Genomic DNA, 17,984 nt, shown 5'->3' on the forward strand with positions numbered 1-17,984 from the left:
GAATTTTAAAAAAGAAATTGATTCATTCCTAGACCTAGCAACTGAGGAAGGCATAATTAGTCAGAAAATTTGTAGACAACTGAAGGTTTCAGATCCCGTGCCCCAGTATTTATATCTACTACCTAAGATACATAAACATTCTACTAAGCCTCCAGAATGGCCGATTGTATCTGGCAGGGGATCATTAACTGAACCTTTATCTGCCTTCCTTACAGAACATTTGCAACATTTGTTATCTATGGTTAGGTCTAGGCTGAAGGACACCACACAGTTTCTTAATATTATTCAGGACACACAATTGGAATCAACTTGGAATCTATGTACACTAGATGTAACCTCCCTATACACTAGTATACCACACTGGGCAGGTCTACAGGCTATTCAGTTCTGGCTTGACAAATCACAGCTATATTCTCCTGGGTTTAACACACTTCTTGTAAGCTTAATTGAACATGTGTTGTCAAAAAATGTTTTTTACTTTCATGGAAAATCATACTGGCAGGTTCGTGGTACGGCGATGGGAGCATCTTTTGCTCCCATTTACTCTGACCTGTTTATGGGTTTTTGGAGGAACAGTTAATATATGATGATAATCACAATATATTTTTGGACCAGCTTGATATTTGGACGATTGTTGGATGGTGTGGTGGGGAGACCAGCAATATGTGCATGAATTCATTCAATACCTTAATGATAACAAGTGGGGTATTCAGTTTACATTGCACATTGAATATCAGCAAATAACATTTTTGGATGTTATTATAACTAGACAGGAGGATCATACACTGGAATCACAAGTATATAGAAAATTTCCAGAATATAACATCTTGTTACATGCCTCAAGCTATCATCCTCGCCACATCATCAACAATATTCCTAAGTCTCAATATGTATGTATTAAACATATTTGTTCCTCCAAACAAACTTTGAAAGCCTGCCAGGAAGATTTAACCTATAGGTTACGCACTAGGGGATATCATCAGGATCCTATTATTCGAACTTTACACGAGGTTGATCAAATAGACATGTGCCAATTGTTACAATATAAGGATAGAACTATTCGGACTGATAATCATTCTCCACAGCCAGTTAGGCTAGTCATTACTTTTGGGACCAATACTAATAGATTTAAAAGTATCATAAATAATCATTGGGACATTTTGTTAGCCCAAGATAAATTGAGTGAATTGTTGAACCCCAGATGTCTATTTTCATACCGTAGGGGCAGAACTATAAATTCCTATTTGACTCATTATAAACATTACTGTCCACCTATTAGCCAACAAAGAACCCTATTTGGTGATATACTATCTGGATGTGTTTCTTGTAGTCACTGTATTGCTTGCACACATGTATTTCATACTAAGGAATTTACTAGCTGTAGTACATCAAAAATTTATGAGATAAGATGTTTTGGAAATTGCAGCAGTGATTGGATAGTTTATTTGGCCACTTGTTTTTGTTCCTCATTTTATGTTGGACAAACATCCAGACCTTTCAGACATAGAATTAGTGAACACTTAAGTGAAATCAGAAACATAAGGGTTTCCAATCCCCTTTATAAACATACTTTAACACATAAAACTGCTAAATTCACATTTACTTTAATAGATAAAATTCATATGAACAAGTGATGTAAAACTTCATGGCACAATTTATTAAATCAAAGAGAATCTGCTTGGATTATTAGGCTAGGTGCTTTACTCAAACCAGGCTTGAATGAGTTAAGCTAGTCCTGGTTTAGATTAATTGATGGATTACTTTAATTCAGTGAGATATATAAGCAGCAGCAAGGGTTTGTCCCATTGAATACATTTTTGTTGCACTGAAGAAGGCTATAATCTTTTAGCCGAAACCGGTTTGCTTTATTGTATTTATGGGTTTTGCTACATTAAATTACTAAATATTTTTACCTTTCCCATGTGCTGGATATTCCTCTGAAGAAAACCTCAATCCAATGATCAGTCTACCACTGTTTTTTCCCAAAGTTATCAAATGAAGGGAAATGAATATACCTTTATATTTACTTAGACGTTCATTTTCAGTTCTGGATTTATTTACACAGGACGTAGGATATCAGAAAGTCTGATCAACTCTTCTTGTCTTTTCAAAAGCTAAATTGGGTCAAGGAGTATATAACGTAACATTGTCCAGGTGGTGGTCCAACTGCATTGCATTTGTTTTATGAAAAAATGGAACTGACTTTACATGGCAAACCAAAGGCTCATTCTACCAGATTAGTGGCTGCCTCCGCCACCTCTGAGTAGGGTTTCCACTGATGAGGTTTGTACTGCAACTACTTGGTGTACTTTTCATATGTTTGTGTCACATTACAAGATAGATGTACAATCCCGTACATCCTTTGTCTCCTTCATAGTCAGGAGTATCCTCTTTCCTTGAATCCACCCATGTTTTTGGTAGCTTGGGAATTTGTCACAGTTGTTAGATCAGACAAAAAAGACAACATTGGATGTGAAATCTTGTTTCATCCAGTTCAACATCCCTCCCTCTGTTCCCCAACCTAAGCTGTCATGTCATCCTTAGGTCCTGGCAAAACTGTTTGACCTGACCAGTGGCTTTGCGTCGTTTGACAGCTCTTCTTGCTGGTGAAAAGTTTCTGTAACCTTGCTGAATACGTTGTGATCCTGTAAGATTGTAGAGATTCAGACACAGACCCTTTAACATTAATAAACCTTTTGTAGATGGATTGTACTGGGTTCAAACTGAACTTCAGTCAGCATTAAAGTCTGTTGGTACTTATAAATTTATTCAGAAGAAGAAAGATGACAATTCTACAGATAAATGTGGTTCTTTTCTAGTAGTCATGTAGTTTGAGAAGCTTGTGGTAGGTTCAGCCACAAAAGGAATTAAAATTTACGTAGAACCATATGATCATCAGGTGACACTTGCATTTATTATTATTTTTGGCCACTTCCCCACCAGGGACCATCAGTCACCTATCTCCTGTTCATGTCATTCCTCCCCATTCTCTTTACCTTAGGACCCTGGGAGAAAGATGAAAGATTTTGAATCTTGGCTGTCTTTTTTTGTGTGTGTGTGTGTGGGGGGGTTGTACTTCTGATATCCCCATATATGCTTGTCTTATACCCTTTATTGCAGTGAGAGAAAAGTGCTGTGTGTTGCCCACTAATCTGGACCTAGGGTGAGTATGTTTCTGTACATTAATCTGGAACAAGTATACACTGCTTGGCAGGCTCTTGCTTCCCAGAGTCCCTAGTTGCAAGTGCTGTAGTTTCAGGACTTTCCTCAAGTGAAATTAAACAGAATTCTGCCATCACCCCCCCACACACACACACACACACACACACACACACACACACACACACACACATTTTTTTGGTTAGATGCTAGCAGTGTTTGTTAGCATTAGACTGTAGTGCCTTACAAACAATAATCAGCAAATAGGTCTTTGCAAAATAAGCTTATAAAAGCTTAGATGTGGTTATAAAAATAGTTAATTTCATCTGCTTTGTTTTGTGCGTGCGTGTGTGTGTGTGTGTGTGTGTGTGTGTGTGTGTGTGTGTGTGTGTGTGTGTTTGCGCAAGCAACAATACATATTCCAAAGAATTGTTTAAGGTTTCTTTGAACACCTGGGATTTTTGACACCACTTGATAGTGCATGCATGAATTGTTTATTTTTGCAATTTTGCTGCTCTTATTTGATGCCATTAGGCTTTGTTTCAGACTTTGTTCCTACACTGTAAATGTAAGATGTTCTTCGTGTTTCACTGCTGCAGTCCTAACCATTGGGTTATCCATGCTGTGGTAGCCCTCAGTCAGTCCGAATACCAGAGTCAAGATTTGGTGCGTCGGCTGCTGTCACTTGCTGGGTGACGTCAGGTCATCCGAGCAGTAAAGGAGAGCAGGCGACGCCATTACCTCAATCTTTCTTGCTGTGGAGCCCGTAGCAGAAGCAATTTGCAACAGTGCCGGTCGGCTGTTTCCAGATTTCGAACTTCAGCTGAAAATGTTTAAAGCTAAGTACCCCATTGGGGATTCTTCCTTTTTCTTGCACTAACCAATGTCCGAAAAAGTCAATAACTCTCTCTTCTGTGGAAAGCAAATACCACACCGAGACTTCCATTCTTACTGCATCACTTGCTTGGGCCCAGATCACGACGTACCCCACTGTCGGTTCTGTGCCCTCTTTAACGCTAGAACTATTCATTGTTGAGCTTTGTTTGTAGCCAGTTATTTTCTTCTTCCATCTGTGGTACAGCGGTAGTGTTGTTACCTCACAGCAAGAGGTTCTCCCGATCGATTCTCGGTTTGCCTTGGGAGTGCCTTCTGTGTGGAGTCTGCATGTCCTCCTCGCGGTTGGGTAGCGTTCGAAAGACATGCGTGCGTAAATGGGCGTGCCTTCTTTGAAGGTTGGGTGTCGAGCTGGCACCTCGGCGTTTCATAAAAAAATCTACTGCCAATCATTAGCGGACCAGAGTTCCGCTGTGGCGACCCCTTACCAGGAAAAAGCCGAAAGTCAAACAACATCTCTGATTACCGATATGGTGTCCGTAAGTCAGCAAACCACAGATCTTCCGAAAAAATGTTAAGATAAGGATAGAGACAGACCACATAAGGCCAAGCTATCCGATGACACCACCGCTAAATGAGTTGTCAGTTCTTCGGACTTCATTTCGCAGCTCCTGATGCCAGACTCGATTACTTCACAGGTCTCTACTGAGTCACTTTAGGAGTCCTGTATGCCGCAGATGTCTGCATTGTATAACGAGCCTTTGGCTGTCTCTGCCTCGGTTGGGTCCAGAGCTGCTAAGCAGGCACCGGCTTCCGAGGGTACCACTCGCATTTCAGAATTCACGTTAAGGCCTTCACCCTCTCTTCCGACTAACATACCGACAGCACTGACTGATACTCTTCAGGCCAGACTTAGAGTTACTCCAAAGAAAACAGCAAAAAAATCTCCATTCCACTACTCCTCCCCCTCCTCAAACTAGAATGCTTAAAATGGCAGAGGATCTCATCACTTTCATCCGGGGTAATCAGACCACTCCAGCCAAAAGGAGAAGGGACCCTTTTCCAGACATCCAATTAGATTTAGACTCAGAGGGATCTGACTCCTCTTGTTTTTGAAGAGGAAAATCCTCTTACTGCCTATGAAGAAACAGATGCAGAAGAATCTATTCCTTCTGCATCACCTCCAGAGGACTTTTCCTTTGGGAAAACTCTCCAGACCCTCAGGGAACACTTCCAATGGGAATCAACGGATTTCCCTTCAATCCAAGAAAAGACTAAGAGAGTTTCTGGACCTACCCCAGCATAGTTCAATGGCCATCCCACCAATCTTGGAGGTGGTAGATGATGTTACCAAGAATTCAGCCTTACCCCTGACACCCTTCCACCTGCCTGCAGAAAACCTGACAGGTGTACTACAGGCTACCTGATTCACATAAATTCCTCTACAGAAACCCTATAGCAGATCCAGAGGTGATTACTCAGGGACCTAAGGGAGTTAAGGTTACCTCTGCAAAGAATCCTACTCCCTCAGACAAAGAATCCAGGGCCCTGGACAGATGGGGTAAAAAAAAGTATATACCTCTGCAACTTTAACTATAAGAGCTCTCAACTGTCAGTTCCATATGTTAAAATATCAACAGCACACTTTGGAACTTTTAAAACAGAAAATTTCTGCTTTACCAGATTTGTCAACAAAAAAGAGATAGCAGAATTACTACACTCTTCATCTCATGTGGCAAAGCACTCCTTGCACTGTGGATTTGACACCCTAGAAGCTTCTAGCAGGGCAGCAGTGACAGGTTCTGTTATCAGAAGACATGTATTGTTAAAGGAATAACCTATTCCTGATCATGTCAAAGCTAAAATCATGGATGCATCTCTTGACAAAGACTGCTTGTTCGGACAGAAAACTGAAGAGGTACTTAAAAAGATGGAAGACAAAGCAAAATTGATGCAGACTGTTAAAGATTTTCTTCAAGTACAACCTCCTAGGTTCAACAGAAGTTTTCCCTTTAAACAGTGGTCCTTTCCTGCACCAAACAGGCAGGCACAAGACAAAACCCGTAGGGACAGACCCACCAGGACTCAAACTCAGGGCCCGCAAAGAACTAAACAGTGGCCCCCCTCAAACACTAGAACAGGGAGTTCAAAAGCAACCCTGTACGGAAAAAAACTCTCAATGACTACCTTTCCCATCTCTGCCTACCTCCACCACACTAAAAACTAGGAAGACGGCTATCTCTGTGCAGAGAAAATTGGAACTCTATAACAAAAGATCAATGGGTCTTAAAAACCATTGCTCAGGGATATAACTTCAATTTCCAAGAACTACCACCTCCAATAGGGTACCCAGACCTACCTCCAAACCAGTGGGCAGAAGCACTAAGACAAGTGCAAAACCTAATATCCTTAGGGGCAGGTAGAACCTGTGCCTCCAGGACAAGTTGCAAAAAGATTCTATTCCAGACTCTTCCTTCTTCCCAGGAAAGAGGGGACTTGGCGTCTCATCCTGGACCTATCCAGGCAGACTGCAAGGAACTGCTCCTGCAGCACCTCTCATTTGTAAAAACCCTACTCACCTCTCTGGGGTTTACTATCAACAAAAAGAAATCAAAATAGACACCTACCAGGAAAATCATATTTTTGGGAGCCTTACTGGACACAAAACAGCAAATGGCCTTTCTTTCCCCAGAAAAACTTAAGTTTCCTACCAAAATACTTCACTACTTTGGCCTCCCAAACCCAGCTTTCTGCCAGGAAATTCCTGCAAGCGCTGGGGTACATGGCTTCATGCATTCTCCTGGTACTTATGGCCAAGCTACACATGCGGAAAATTCAGTGGTACCTAAAGAACCTATGGTGTCAACACTCACAACCTCTGGACACCTCCCTGCCTGTGTTCCCTTGCATAAGATCAGAGTTCCCCTGGTGGGCCCAGGCCTGTGCTCTGAACAAGTGACCTTCTATTCATCCTCCGTCCATCAGACCAGACCATAACTACAGATGCTTCGGACATAGTGTGGGGTGCCCACCTAGAAGGCAGATGCACCCAAGGTCTCTGGGACACACAAGTACTACCCGCGCACATCAACCAAAAGGAAATGATAGCAGTGCAAAACTCTCTGGCATCCTTCAAACCCTACCTCAAACCAGGGGTTCTTCTCATAAAAACAGACAACACCACAGTCATGTGGTACATCAACAAACAGGGAGGGACTCAGTCTTAGTCCCTGTGCAGATTAGCCATGAACCTGTGAATAGCAGCGTCATCCATGGGACTACATCTTATAGTCCAACACCTACCAGGGATCAACAACACCCTGGCAGATCACCTAAGCAGAAACCTGCTGGACCCACATGAATGGCAAATCCACAGAGACATTTTTCTGCAAATTACCCACACATGGGGGACACCCCAGGTGAGCCTCTTTGCCTCTCATTTAAATCACCAAGTACAGAAATTCTGCACCAGGGTATACCATCACCTGGCCTGGAAGGCTGATGCTCTGACCTTCCCTTGGAATATCCTCTTTGTATATGCATTCCCATCTCTACCGCTCATTCCAAAAGTATTAAGATAAGGGAGGAAAAAACAAGAGCAATACTCATTGCCCCAGACAACATTGGTACAGCTGCCTCTGATACCTCACCTGCTATCCCGGGGGAGGGGAACAGTGCTGCACCCAGGTCTTCAGACACACAAAGCTCTCAGCATGGCTTATTCTACCAAAACCAACAAGGAATCTGTGCTAAGCAAGCAAGTCCTTGACATCATTACAGAAGCCAGAAGGCCCAACACCAGAAAATCTTACCCTGGAAAATGGAAAAGATTCTGCTCCAGGAGCATGTCCAAGGGGCAGACATACATCTGCCATCCAGCCCTCCATTCCTCTTATTTTAGATTATCTTGCTGAGCTTCTTAATAAGGGTCTCTCCTTCTCCTCCGTAAAGATCCATGCCTCTGCCATCTCGGCACACTTTCATACAGAACAGCCATTGTTCTCCCACCCTGTTATAAAACAATTCCTTAGAGGAGCCTCTAATATCAGGCCTTCCAGAAGACAGGCCACCCCAGCCGGGGATCTGAACTATGTTTTAGAAAAGCTTACTCTGCCTCCCTTCGAACCTGCAGCATCCTCAGAAGTAAAGTACCTCTCTTGGAAGACTGCCTTTCTCCAGGTTATTACTTCAGCCAGGAGAGTGTCAGAGCTTCAAGCCTCAATGGCCATTGAGCCAGTTATCATCTTCCATGCAGACAGGGTCTCCCTGAGAACCAATCGCTCCTTCATGCCAAAGGTAGTTTCTGATGTTATCCTCAACCAGGCCATCCACCTGCCCCCACCGTCTTCCCTAACCCTGAGAACAAGGGGGAAAGGATACTGCATTATTTGGATTTGCACAGGCGACTCAGATTTTATCTGGATCATGCAAAGACATTCAGAAAACTGACCAGCTCTTGGTCAGCTGCAAAGCAGGGGCACAGGGGAAACCAATATCCAAACAGACCATTTCCAAATGGATAGCACACTGCATCTAATTTTGCTACTCCTTGCATGGAAAACTACTCCCTAGGACCATCAGAACACATTCCTTAGAGGGGTACCCACCAAGGACATGGAAGCTGTCACATGGACTTCAGTCCACACCTTTAGCTAACATTACCACCTGAACCTATTCTCAAAAGCTAGGGCTGGGTTTGGCTCTGCAGTTCTGCAGGGCATGCTCACCCAATCTTAAGTTTCTATCAATCTTCCACCCTTCTCAGCTTTGAGAATCTTCCCAATGGTGAAGACTGCAGCAGTGAAACACGAAGAACATAGTACTGTTGTATACACTTACCATAAATGTAGATGTTCGAGTGTGTTCACTGCTGCAGTCATGCTTTCCCTTCCTCCTTCCCTCTGATATCTGCTTTCCTTATAGAGACACATATTTCTATGGGGGTCTCTGACCCTAGGACTACTAATAATTATTAAAATTGGACTTCTTTGGTTGGTTAAAGCAAAAAAAAACTGAGGTAATGGCGTCACCTGCTCTCCTTTAAAGCTCGGACGACCTGACGTCACCCAGCAAGTGACAGCAGCCAATGCACAAAACCTTGACTCTGGTATTCGGACCGACTGAGGGCTACCACAGTATGGAGAACCCAATGGTTAGGACTGCAGCAGTGAATACACTCGAACATCTACATTTATGGTAAGTGTACACAACTGTACTTTACTGCTAAATAAGTCATTCTGCTCCATCTGTAGTACAGCATAATGGTGAAGTGGTTCCCACAATTCTTGGGGTGTTGTGCATTGGCTAGAATTTTAGACTAAATCATTGCCTGTCTACGTCAGTGGTTGTTTCAGGGAGTTGCAGTAATGTCATTTTACTTTTCAGAAAACCAGGACTGCTGTGTTCATTGATCACCTTTTTCTGAGCTGCTGAAAATACTCCAACCAAGTGTTCAAGTCCCTATTGTCCTATAGAGGAAAACTAAACAGTAAAATGTAGATACTAGAATGAGCCAAAATAATGCTTTGAATACAGCTTGGAAAACTTAATTCTTTTTCTTTTATTCCTCAGTCTACGCATCCTGGCACGGCTGGTGACGGCTAAATTTCTTCATAGTGAAATTAGAGAAAAAGGAGGAGCCTATGGAGGTGGTGCTAAGTTAGGACAAGGTGGAATATTTACATTCTACTCGTACAGGTATTCTTGTTGCACTTTTGGTGTCTTATAGTTTTAAAACTAGTGCCTTCTCTGAATGATTTTAGTACTTGTAAATACATTTGATTTAATACTGTACATGTAAGAGATGCCCATAATTATTGTAGAGAACACAGGTAGGTGATGGCATCATTTTGGTTGGGGAGCTGCATATCTTTACTGCTAGGAGAACAGGTTTTTGTATGAAGTCCTGCCCAGTTTCAGATAACTGAACAGTGCTTAGTCTTCCAAGAGATACTAGTGGTGCACACTGTGACCCTATACAATATTGCTTTCCAAACAACTTGTCCTGGTGAGGATTGTGGTGATAGCAGTTTGAACAGGGTACACCAGACTTCCTTATCCCCAACACTGGTTTCTGTCTCACCCAGTGTTATCCTCAGACATTCCCAGTTTTCCTTCTAGGAACCCCCCTCCCCCAACATTCCCAGCTAGACTGAGAGACATAATCTCTTTTTATCCTAGGTCTGAGACAAGGTATCCTCCTAGTGGGCCTTGCCTGGTAAACTTCCCTTAGAAGGTACTCATGGGGCATCCTTGTAAGGTGCCCAAACCATCTGAATGGTGTCTGTTCAACAGTGAAGAGCAATGGCTTTATTCAGAAAAAAAAAAGACTGGATAGCTTTACAAACTCCTTACCCTGTCAGTGAGAATGAACCCAACTATTCCTAAAAGGAACATAATTTCTTCCACTTTTTTCTTGATCTCATCCTTTTGGTTACTGTCCTAAACTTTTGACCATAGTTGAGGATGAGGAATGCAGTCTGAGTGCTAAACTGAGAGCTTCATTTTACAACTTAGCTCTTGTATTACTACTACAGTCTGGTACAGTGACTACATTGCATTGCATTCACTACTGTACCAGTCCATTGGCCAATATCCGATCCCCTGCTATCTCACATTTGTGAACAAGTTCTGAGATGCTTAAATTCCTCCACCCCCACCCCTGCCATGCAGTAGCAGCCCATTATTTTCTGGGAAACAGCCACAACTTCTGCTTTGGAGGTCCTAATTTTCATCCTGTTCACATCTTACTCAACTGAAAATATCTCCACTGATCATCAGTCTCACTTGAGGTTGAGAGGACAACATAGATGGAATACCACGAACAAAAAGGAAACAGGATCCAAAAATATTTATTCTTCTTTAGCGCCTCGACTGAACCAGTCTTCAAGAAGTATGCAATACAAATGAAAAAGCATTCCCCTTAAATACCCCACCTTAATCAAATAATTATAGCAGCAATCAACTAATTAAATCAAATATTTCCAATTGATTTCACAACATAGAGAGGACAACATAGTCTGCAGTCAGTAGAAATGCAGCCCTCATGTCCTCAGACTGGACACTTTAAAAATATTCTGTGTACCTTGTTCTCGTGCCCTTGAACAAATATGTGAAAGTCAGAAACAGAACAACAGACAGGAGACACGCTTGGCAGAGTCCCAATCCTACCTTGAATAAATATGACTTAATGCCAGCAATGCACATAACTCTTGCTTTTCAAGTACAGGGACCAAATGGTATATGGCAGTGTCCATGAAACTTCCCACAAGATATGCTGAGGTATGCAGGCATATGCCTTCTTCAGCTCCACAAAACACACACAGGCAATATTGGCAAGTCCAATGATGTTTCCATGATCAGTGCATAAACAACAAGCCCCTAAGAGTCGACCCAGTGGTCATGGATCTGGGTGCGCACATAGACAGTAGCCTTACCTTCAACCATTGCATGACCACAGTGGTGAGGAAATCCTTTTATGTTGCACAACTTACAAGTAAGGGCTTCACATCTAGGTCCAAAGAGGTCATTATCCCACTGTAATCTGCCATTATCAGACCAATCATAGAGTACGTTGCTCCCTATACTATGTACCCCACCAGGCATATGCAGCAACTAGAGTGACCTCAGAGATTCCTTACAAAAAGAATACAAGGCATAACAAACCTGCCTTATGCAGAGGGCCTTAAAGCCCTTTCTCTCTACTCAGTCTGGCTGAGGTGTGCCTGGCTTACAAAGTATCCAGAAACCCCACACTTATGAACCTCCTGCATATTTGTAAATCAAACAGTACCAGAAATACAAGGTCTAAGGACCTGAATTTTAGCTGTGACTTAAACGGAACATGCTGGAGAGACAGATATGTCTCAGAGACTGCCCCCTTCTGTGGAACAGGCTTCACATCCAAGTGAAGCTGATTTCGTCTATTAGCTAGTTTAAGGGTATCCTAGACCAGTGGATAGGGAATAGGAAATTTAAACTAGGCCTGGCATTCATGTCCCTTATGGACAGAGGCTGTATATAAATGCCTGCTTTCAATGTCCTGTTGAATACAGGACATCATTATTCTTTTGGGAAAACCTGGCTAGACTTAGGAAGGCCACCATGTCGTTAGCCATGTACGAGTCTGTGAAAAGTGTGGCCCACACAGAATGAAATGAAAAGTACCCTGCTCCCAGGTAAATTTGAAATTTAAAACTGGAGGTTTTTTTTCAAGTAATCTTTTTTTCAGACCTTATAATAATTAGTGGTGCAATTCTTGTGAACTTTTCAGTGTTTTTTCCATATGATTTTCGAAATGCATGTCCCAGAACTTTTGCAATAAACCCACAATCACATTTCACTCTGATTTATCTTTTAGGTCTCATGGTGTATGATGCATGTTTTTCATTTTCATTATATTTTGCTATGCAAGTTTTTGGGCCCATTAGTTTTTGTTACTCACTGTATACACCTATCCAAAACAACTTTTTTCACGTATCTACTCCTAATTTAAATTTGTTGCATGCAAAAGGCATCAAAGTCAATTAGGTGCAGATGTTGTGGTCCTTAATGTAGAAATATCTGGTGAAGAGCAAATAGCATTGCTGCCTTTAGCTCTACATCTCCCTTTGGGTGTATTGTAAAAGACTGCTTTAATATATCGTGAATGGTTTATTTCACAACTCCAGAAATAAACATCTGATAAGTATTAAGGTTCACCTACTAACATTTCTTCCGTTATATCAGTCCTAAGCTGTGTCCTTGCTATCAGCAGCACCCAAATACTTTAGCCATTTCCCACCATTCACAAGAAAGAATGAACCATAGTTCCTTTCTTTTAGCTATATTTGTTTTTTTTTTTTTTTTTTTTTTTTTTTTGCTGGACAGATACAGTTTCTTGGTGTTTCATTTGAAAAATATAACGCATAATATGCCAGAAGCACAAGGCTGGAACCTCACAAGCGACTTCTCTCGCCCATATCACAGCACACCACCTGTAAAGGCAGAGACCATAGGTGGCCTGTTCACATACAAGTTGAGTAGTTTTAACACGTAAGGTGGAAGTGTAGAATGAAGCAGTGAGGTAATTCAAGAAATAAGGAAAGAATGGTATTTTGAACACAGATCCGTAAGGAGAATAACAGCAGTCATACGTGTATCGTAAAGTAGCAGAATGTATAAGAAGAACTAAGCCAACATAGGAACTGAGAAAAGAGATTCTGCTGATAGGTATGCCTTTCATTAGGAGTACAGAGAATAGACAAGAACAGGCTGGAACTTACTGGAGGAATGGGAAGGTGCAAAGAAGACATTTGGATACAACAAAAATCTCAGGTTTTCTCTGCATGCTCTGCCCTCTAACTCTGCTGTTCTTTTAAACGGTCCTTCTAGACAAACGTCATAATCAGCCAGCTTTTTCTTCATGTCAACCTCTGAATTTTGCAGTTTCAACAGTTCATCTGAATGGCTAGTTAAAGCTTCTATTTTTTTTCAGCCTTTTCTTGATTGAATTTATATTATCCCTTCAATGTTTCCTTTATTTTAATCACCTCTGACTAGATTTAATTTATGTTTTCTTCTAAGTTACTGGAAGTCGTGTCTTGAAGCAAGGCTGAAGCTTAAACTGCTGTTTGATGAAAAGCTGCTGAATCCTTGCCAAACAATGTTTTCTGTTCACCTTTTCTGGTTGATTTTCTCTCAGGTTTTCTAAATTTCTTCTTTGCTGGCATCCGGGCAGTGCATTTACTAGCCAGTAACTGAATTTTAACCAAAAAAAAATCAGTTCCACTCAATTTTCTCAGTTTCTGTTTTCTCACTGGGAGAGCTGAAGTTATGCTGTTGGTCATTGTACAGAACTGTGCAGATATCTTGGAAGTTCATTTTACATAAATGTATGATGTAGGATGTATTAAATGTTCCCTGCATTTCTCTCTTTTTTTCTGTTCCATCCTAGAGGGTGAATGCATATTGTAAATTTTTTTTCAGTGACACGCTTCAGGTTTTACTGTACATTTTCAAACTAAAATTTAAAATAAGACAGCATATGCATCAGTATCACCCATCCTATCAGAGTAATGACAATGTGTGTGTGTTTCTGTTGGTATGTGGGTGTGTGCACGTGTTTTGAAGATGTTAAAAGGTGTTGCAAGAGGGCATCATCTTGTACTGTGATCTGTGCCATAAAATGCCAATGTTCTCACAGGAAAATAAAACATGTTTCCTAAAGGAATCATGGTGTTATGAGTCTTGCCAATAAATTTTACTAGGAATAAATTAGAAAAAAAGAAGATTAATGGAAATCCAGAATGGTTATTCATCCACCAGATTAGTTAAAATTAATTGGAAACACTTGTCAGAAATGGAAGCTTTTGAGTAGTGTGTGGAGCTTAATTTAATGATATTTGCCTTGGATGAGAAAAATGAGTGATATAGCATCTGTCAAGGAAATTCAGATGTTTACAGCACACATGTTTTCACAGAACAACTAAAGTATAAGCTTGCTGCAGTGATGAGCAAGTTTGATAAGAACTGTGCACCCAGAAGTGATAATGACACTTACGAGGTGCAACTTTTCACTGCTGATTGCAAAAAGATAGTCATTTGAAGAATGTTTTAATGGTCTTACAGTTTTTATTAAGAGAGTAAATTGTTATAAGACAAGTGAGTGAAAATGTATTTTCTTAAATAACTGGATTTGACATAAGAAAAGGAAGTTATAATTAAGCATCAAGAAGAGCCAAAATGCATCTCAGATCCCTTGATATAAGTGCTGAAGCAGAAGCAATAGATATTGTATAAGCCTGTGAAGAACATGCAGGAATGGGAAGGAAAAAAATTGTAAGGTAATGACTTTTGAGAGCCATGGCAATAATTGACACATGAATTATATCATCCTTATGGCAAAGACTAGCAGAGATGTTGGGAAAATCACTACAAAATGTTGCTTTTCAGAGAAAAAATGAAAATCGTACAGCCAAGGCAGTGGTGCTAGCAGAAAATCAGAATCTTTTTTTCATGGAAACAATACCAGTAGTACGAAAAATACTATCACATTTGAATGCTAGTGAGCTATTAAAAACAGACAGTGGCACAAAAATACACTTTCACTTTTGAAAGTATTAAAAAAATGCCTCCAATCAGCAGAAGATTCAAGCAAAGAGGATACATATTCATGCATAAAATGTTGCCCCTGTCTGTAAAATGAATTTTATATTAGCATGATGGAAGTCATGTTCATGCTAATGGAAGTTGACCAGGCTTATTCTAATGTTGTAGATTGTGTGAGACTTGAACAGGTCATGAATATTTTATTTTGTAATGCCAAATTTTGAATTAACCAATATTCAGCATTACAGCAACATAGAACACTGAAATGTAACGGATTCAGACCAAGCACATTCTGATGAAGTCCACCTTAGTGTGGTTGAAAGCTCTTAATGTTACATGAGATTTTATGGTTTAACATTAAAGGTGGATATTTTTTTTTACCACTTCTTGCATTGGCATTGTGCTTGGTCTGAATCCGTTACATTTCAGCGTTCTTTTTTTACTCTTGTGGAGATGTTCTTCGTTCCCCATTGCTGCAGTCCTTACTATTGGGTATAGTCCGCCGTCCAGTCGGCCCGAATACCAGAGTATAAGGCTGACGTCGGTCAGGGCGCATTAGACTGACGTCAGTACGTCAGGGTACTAATGCGCATGACCGACGTCATATCCTCAGTCTTTTTTGCCGCATGGTCCGATGCAGAAGCAGTTTTTCGAGTGCAGGTTGGCGTTCTGAAATATTTCCGAAACCGGAGTTTCAGACCGAAACAGAGTTGGCTAAGTACCCCGTTGGGGAACATTTTGGTTTTTTCTTGCCTCAGTATTTAACCGGATGTCAGAAAAAGTGAATAACTGTATTTCTTGTGGGAAACAGATACCTCATAGGGATTACCATACCTTGTGTATACCTTGTTTAGGGCCTGAGCACGACGTTGTTGGTTGCCGCTCTTGTGCTAGGTTTAACAAACGCACTATTAAGAGGAGGTTAGACTGTGCCAGGTTAGTGTTTGGGAAGCGTTGCAATTATAAAATGCTGTCGGATGCTCCGGCCGCTTCGTCCAAGAAGCGCAAGGACAAAACAGCGAAGCCTAGGGTTGATGAACCGGCAGTCCCGGACGTCGGTTCTTTAGAAGGCTCAGTGGAGCCAGAGGTTTTGCCAGGAGTTTCCATGGAGTCTCAGGCAGAAACTTTACTGTTACAGGATGTGCCTTCTCAGGAGGTAGACCAGGCTGAGGGGGCTTCTCAGGTAACTGTTCTTCCCTCTCTTCCCAAGGTAGTTAGAGCCTCTCCTTCTGTTGCCAAAGCTTCTTTGAGAGGTAGGCCAAGTTCAGCTTCAGTGGGGGCTTCTCCTAGCATTTCGGGTTCTGTACCTAAGAAACATATGCTTAAAATGGCAGAAGATTTGATTACTATGATTAGAGGTTCTATGCCCCTCCTGATAAGAGGCCTAGGGTGGAACCGAGTTTGATAGTTTTGAACAGTGTTCAGAGGCTTCAGAGTCTTCTGGAAGACTTGCAGGAGTATCCTACTTATTCTGATTCTGATGTGGATGATTCCACTCCTACAGCTTCTCCTCCTGAGGATTTCTCATTTTCAGAGACTCTGCATTCCATGAGGAGCACTTTAAATGGGAAGGCCAGGATTACTCTGATTCAGGAAAAGGCTTAGGGAATTCTTGTTTTACCCCAGCATAGGCCCTTAGCTATTCCTCCTGTGTTGAATGTGGTGGAAGATGTTTTGCAGAGGCTTCCTGAACCCTGACTCTTTGCCTCCTGCTCCTGTTAAACCTGATAGGTATTATAGGGTGCCCGAAGCTCATAAGTATTTGTTTAAGAGTCCTAGGGCGGACCCAGAAACTGTTTCTCAGGGGCCTAAAGGTGTTAAGGCTTCTGTGGTTAAAAATCCTGTTCCCACTGATAAAGAGGCAAGGGCTTTGGATAGGTGGGGAAAGAAAGTGTATACTTCTTCCACTCTAGCCATGAGAGCGTTGAATTGTCAGTTTCACATGCTAAAATATCAGAATTATCTCCTTTCACAATTGAAATCTAAGGTGGATGCTTTGGCGGAAGGTATTGAGTGTAAAGAGTTGCTGGACTTGGTTCATGTGTCTGAACAAGTGGGTAAGCATTCTTTGCAATGTGGTTTTGATGCTGTACAGGCCTCCTCGAGGGTGGCTGCTACTAGTTCTGTTCTTCGCAGGCATGCCTGGTTGAGGGATCAGAATTTAGCTGAGCATGTTAAGACAAGGATTTTGGATGCTCCTTTACAGTCTGATGTGTTGTTTGGATCGCCTGTGGAAGCAGTTTTAAAGAAAATGGAGGACAAAGCTAAGTCTATGCAAACTGTTAAAGAATTTTTGCAGGTGCAGCCACCGAAGTTTAGTAGAAATTGGCCTGCTAAGGGGTGGACATATCCTGCTTATGATTCCCAGTCTAGGGGTAGGTCTAGACGTGGTAGGGGCAGGGCTCAAGGTTCTTTTAGGCCTAGAACAAGGAGTTCACCTGCTCAGACTTCTGGTGAGGGCAGGGGTCAGTCCTTTCGTAAACAGAACCAATGACCTGTCTTTTCAGCTGCCAGTAGATTCTCGTCTGGCAGCTCCTTTGGGAGGAAGACTGTCTCTTTTCAAAGAAAATTGGGATTTAATTACTCAAGACAAATGGGTGTTGGATATCATTCACCACGGTTACAGATTTTATTTCCATACAATGCCCCCTTTCAAAGGCATGCCAGACGTTCCTCCTCCACAAAGAAAAGAGGCTCACAAGCAAGTTTTTCACTTACTCCAGATGGGGGCCATTCAGCCAGTCCCTGTATCAGAAAGGGGCCTAGGATTTTATTCTCGCCTGTTCCTAGTACCAAAGAAGGGGAACACGTGGAGACCTATTTTGGATTTATCTCTCCTCAACACTTTTCTGGACATTCCCAAGTTCAAGATGTTGACGTTACAACAGCTTTTACCTCTGCTG

At 41.6% G+C, this 17,984-nt stretch overlaps 1 protein-coding gene across 1 annotated transcript in view; it reads left to right on the forward strand.

Annotated features, from left to right (window-relative positions):
• The window catches only part of PITRM1 (pitrilysin metallopeptidase 1), a 1,418,909-nt gene that overhangs the window by 1,221,959 nt on the left and 178,966 nt on the right, over positions 1 to 17,984 (forward strand). The window contains exon 24 of the mRNA XM_044064598.1: positions 9,565 to 9,690. Coding sequence (XP_043920533.1) covers positions 9,565 to 9,690 — 126 coding nt within the window. The remainder of the gene's footprint in view (positions 1 to 9,564; positions 9,691 to 17,984) is intronic.

This window comes from Protopterus annectens, chromosome 3.part0 (genome assembly GCF_019279795.1).
Source record: "Protopterus annectens isolate FY-2018-M chromosome 3.part0, PAN1.0, whole genome shotgun sequence".
In the NCBI taxonomy this organism is placed as follows: domain Eukaryota; kingdom Metazoa; phylum Chordata; order Ceratodontiformes; family Protopteridae; genus Protopterus; species Protopterus annectens.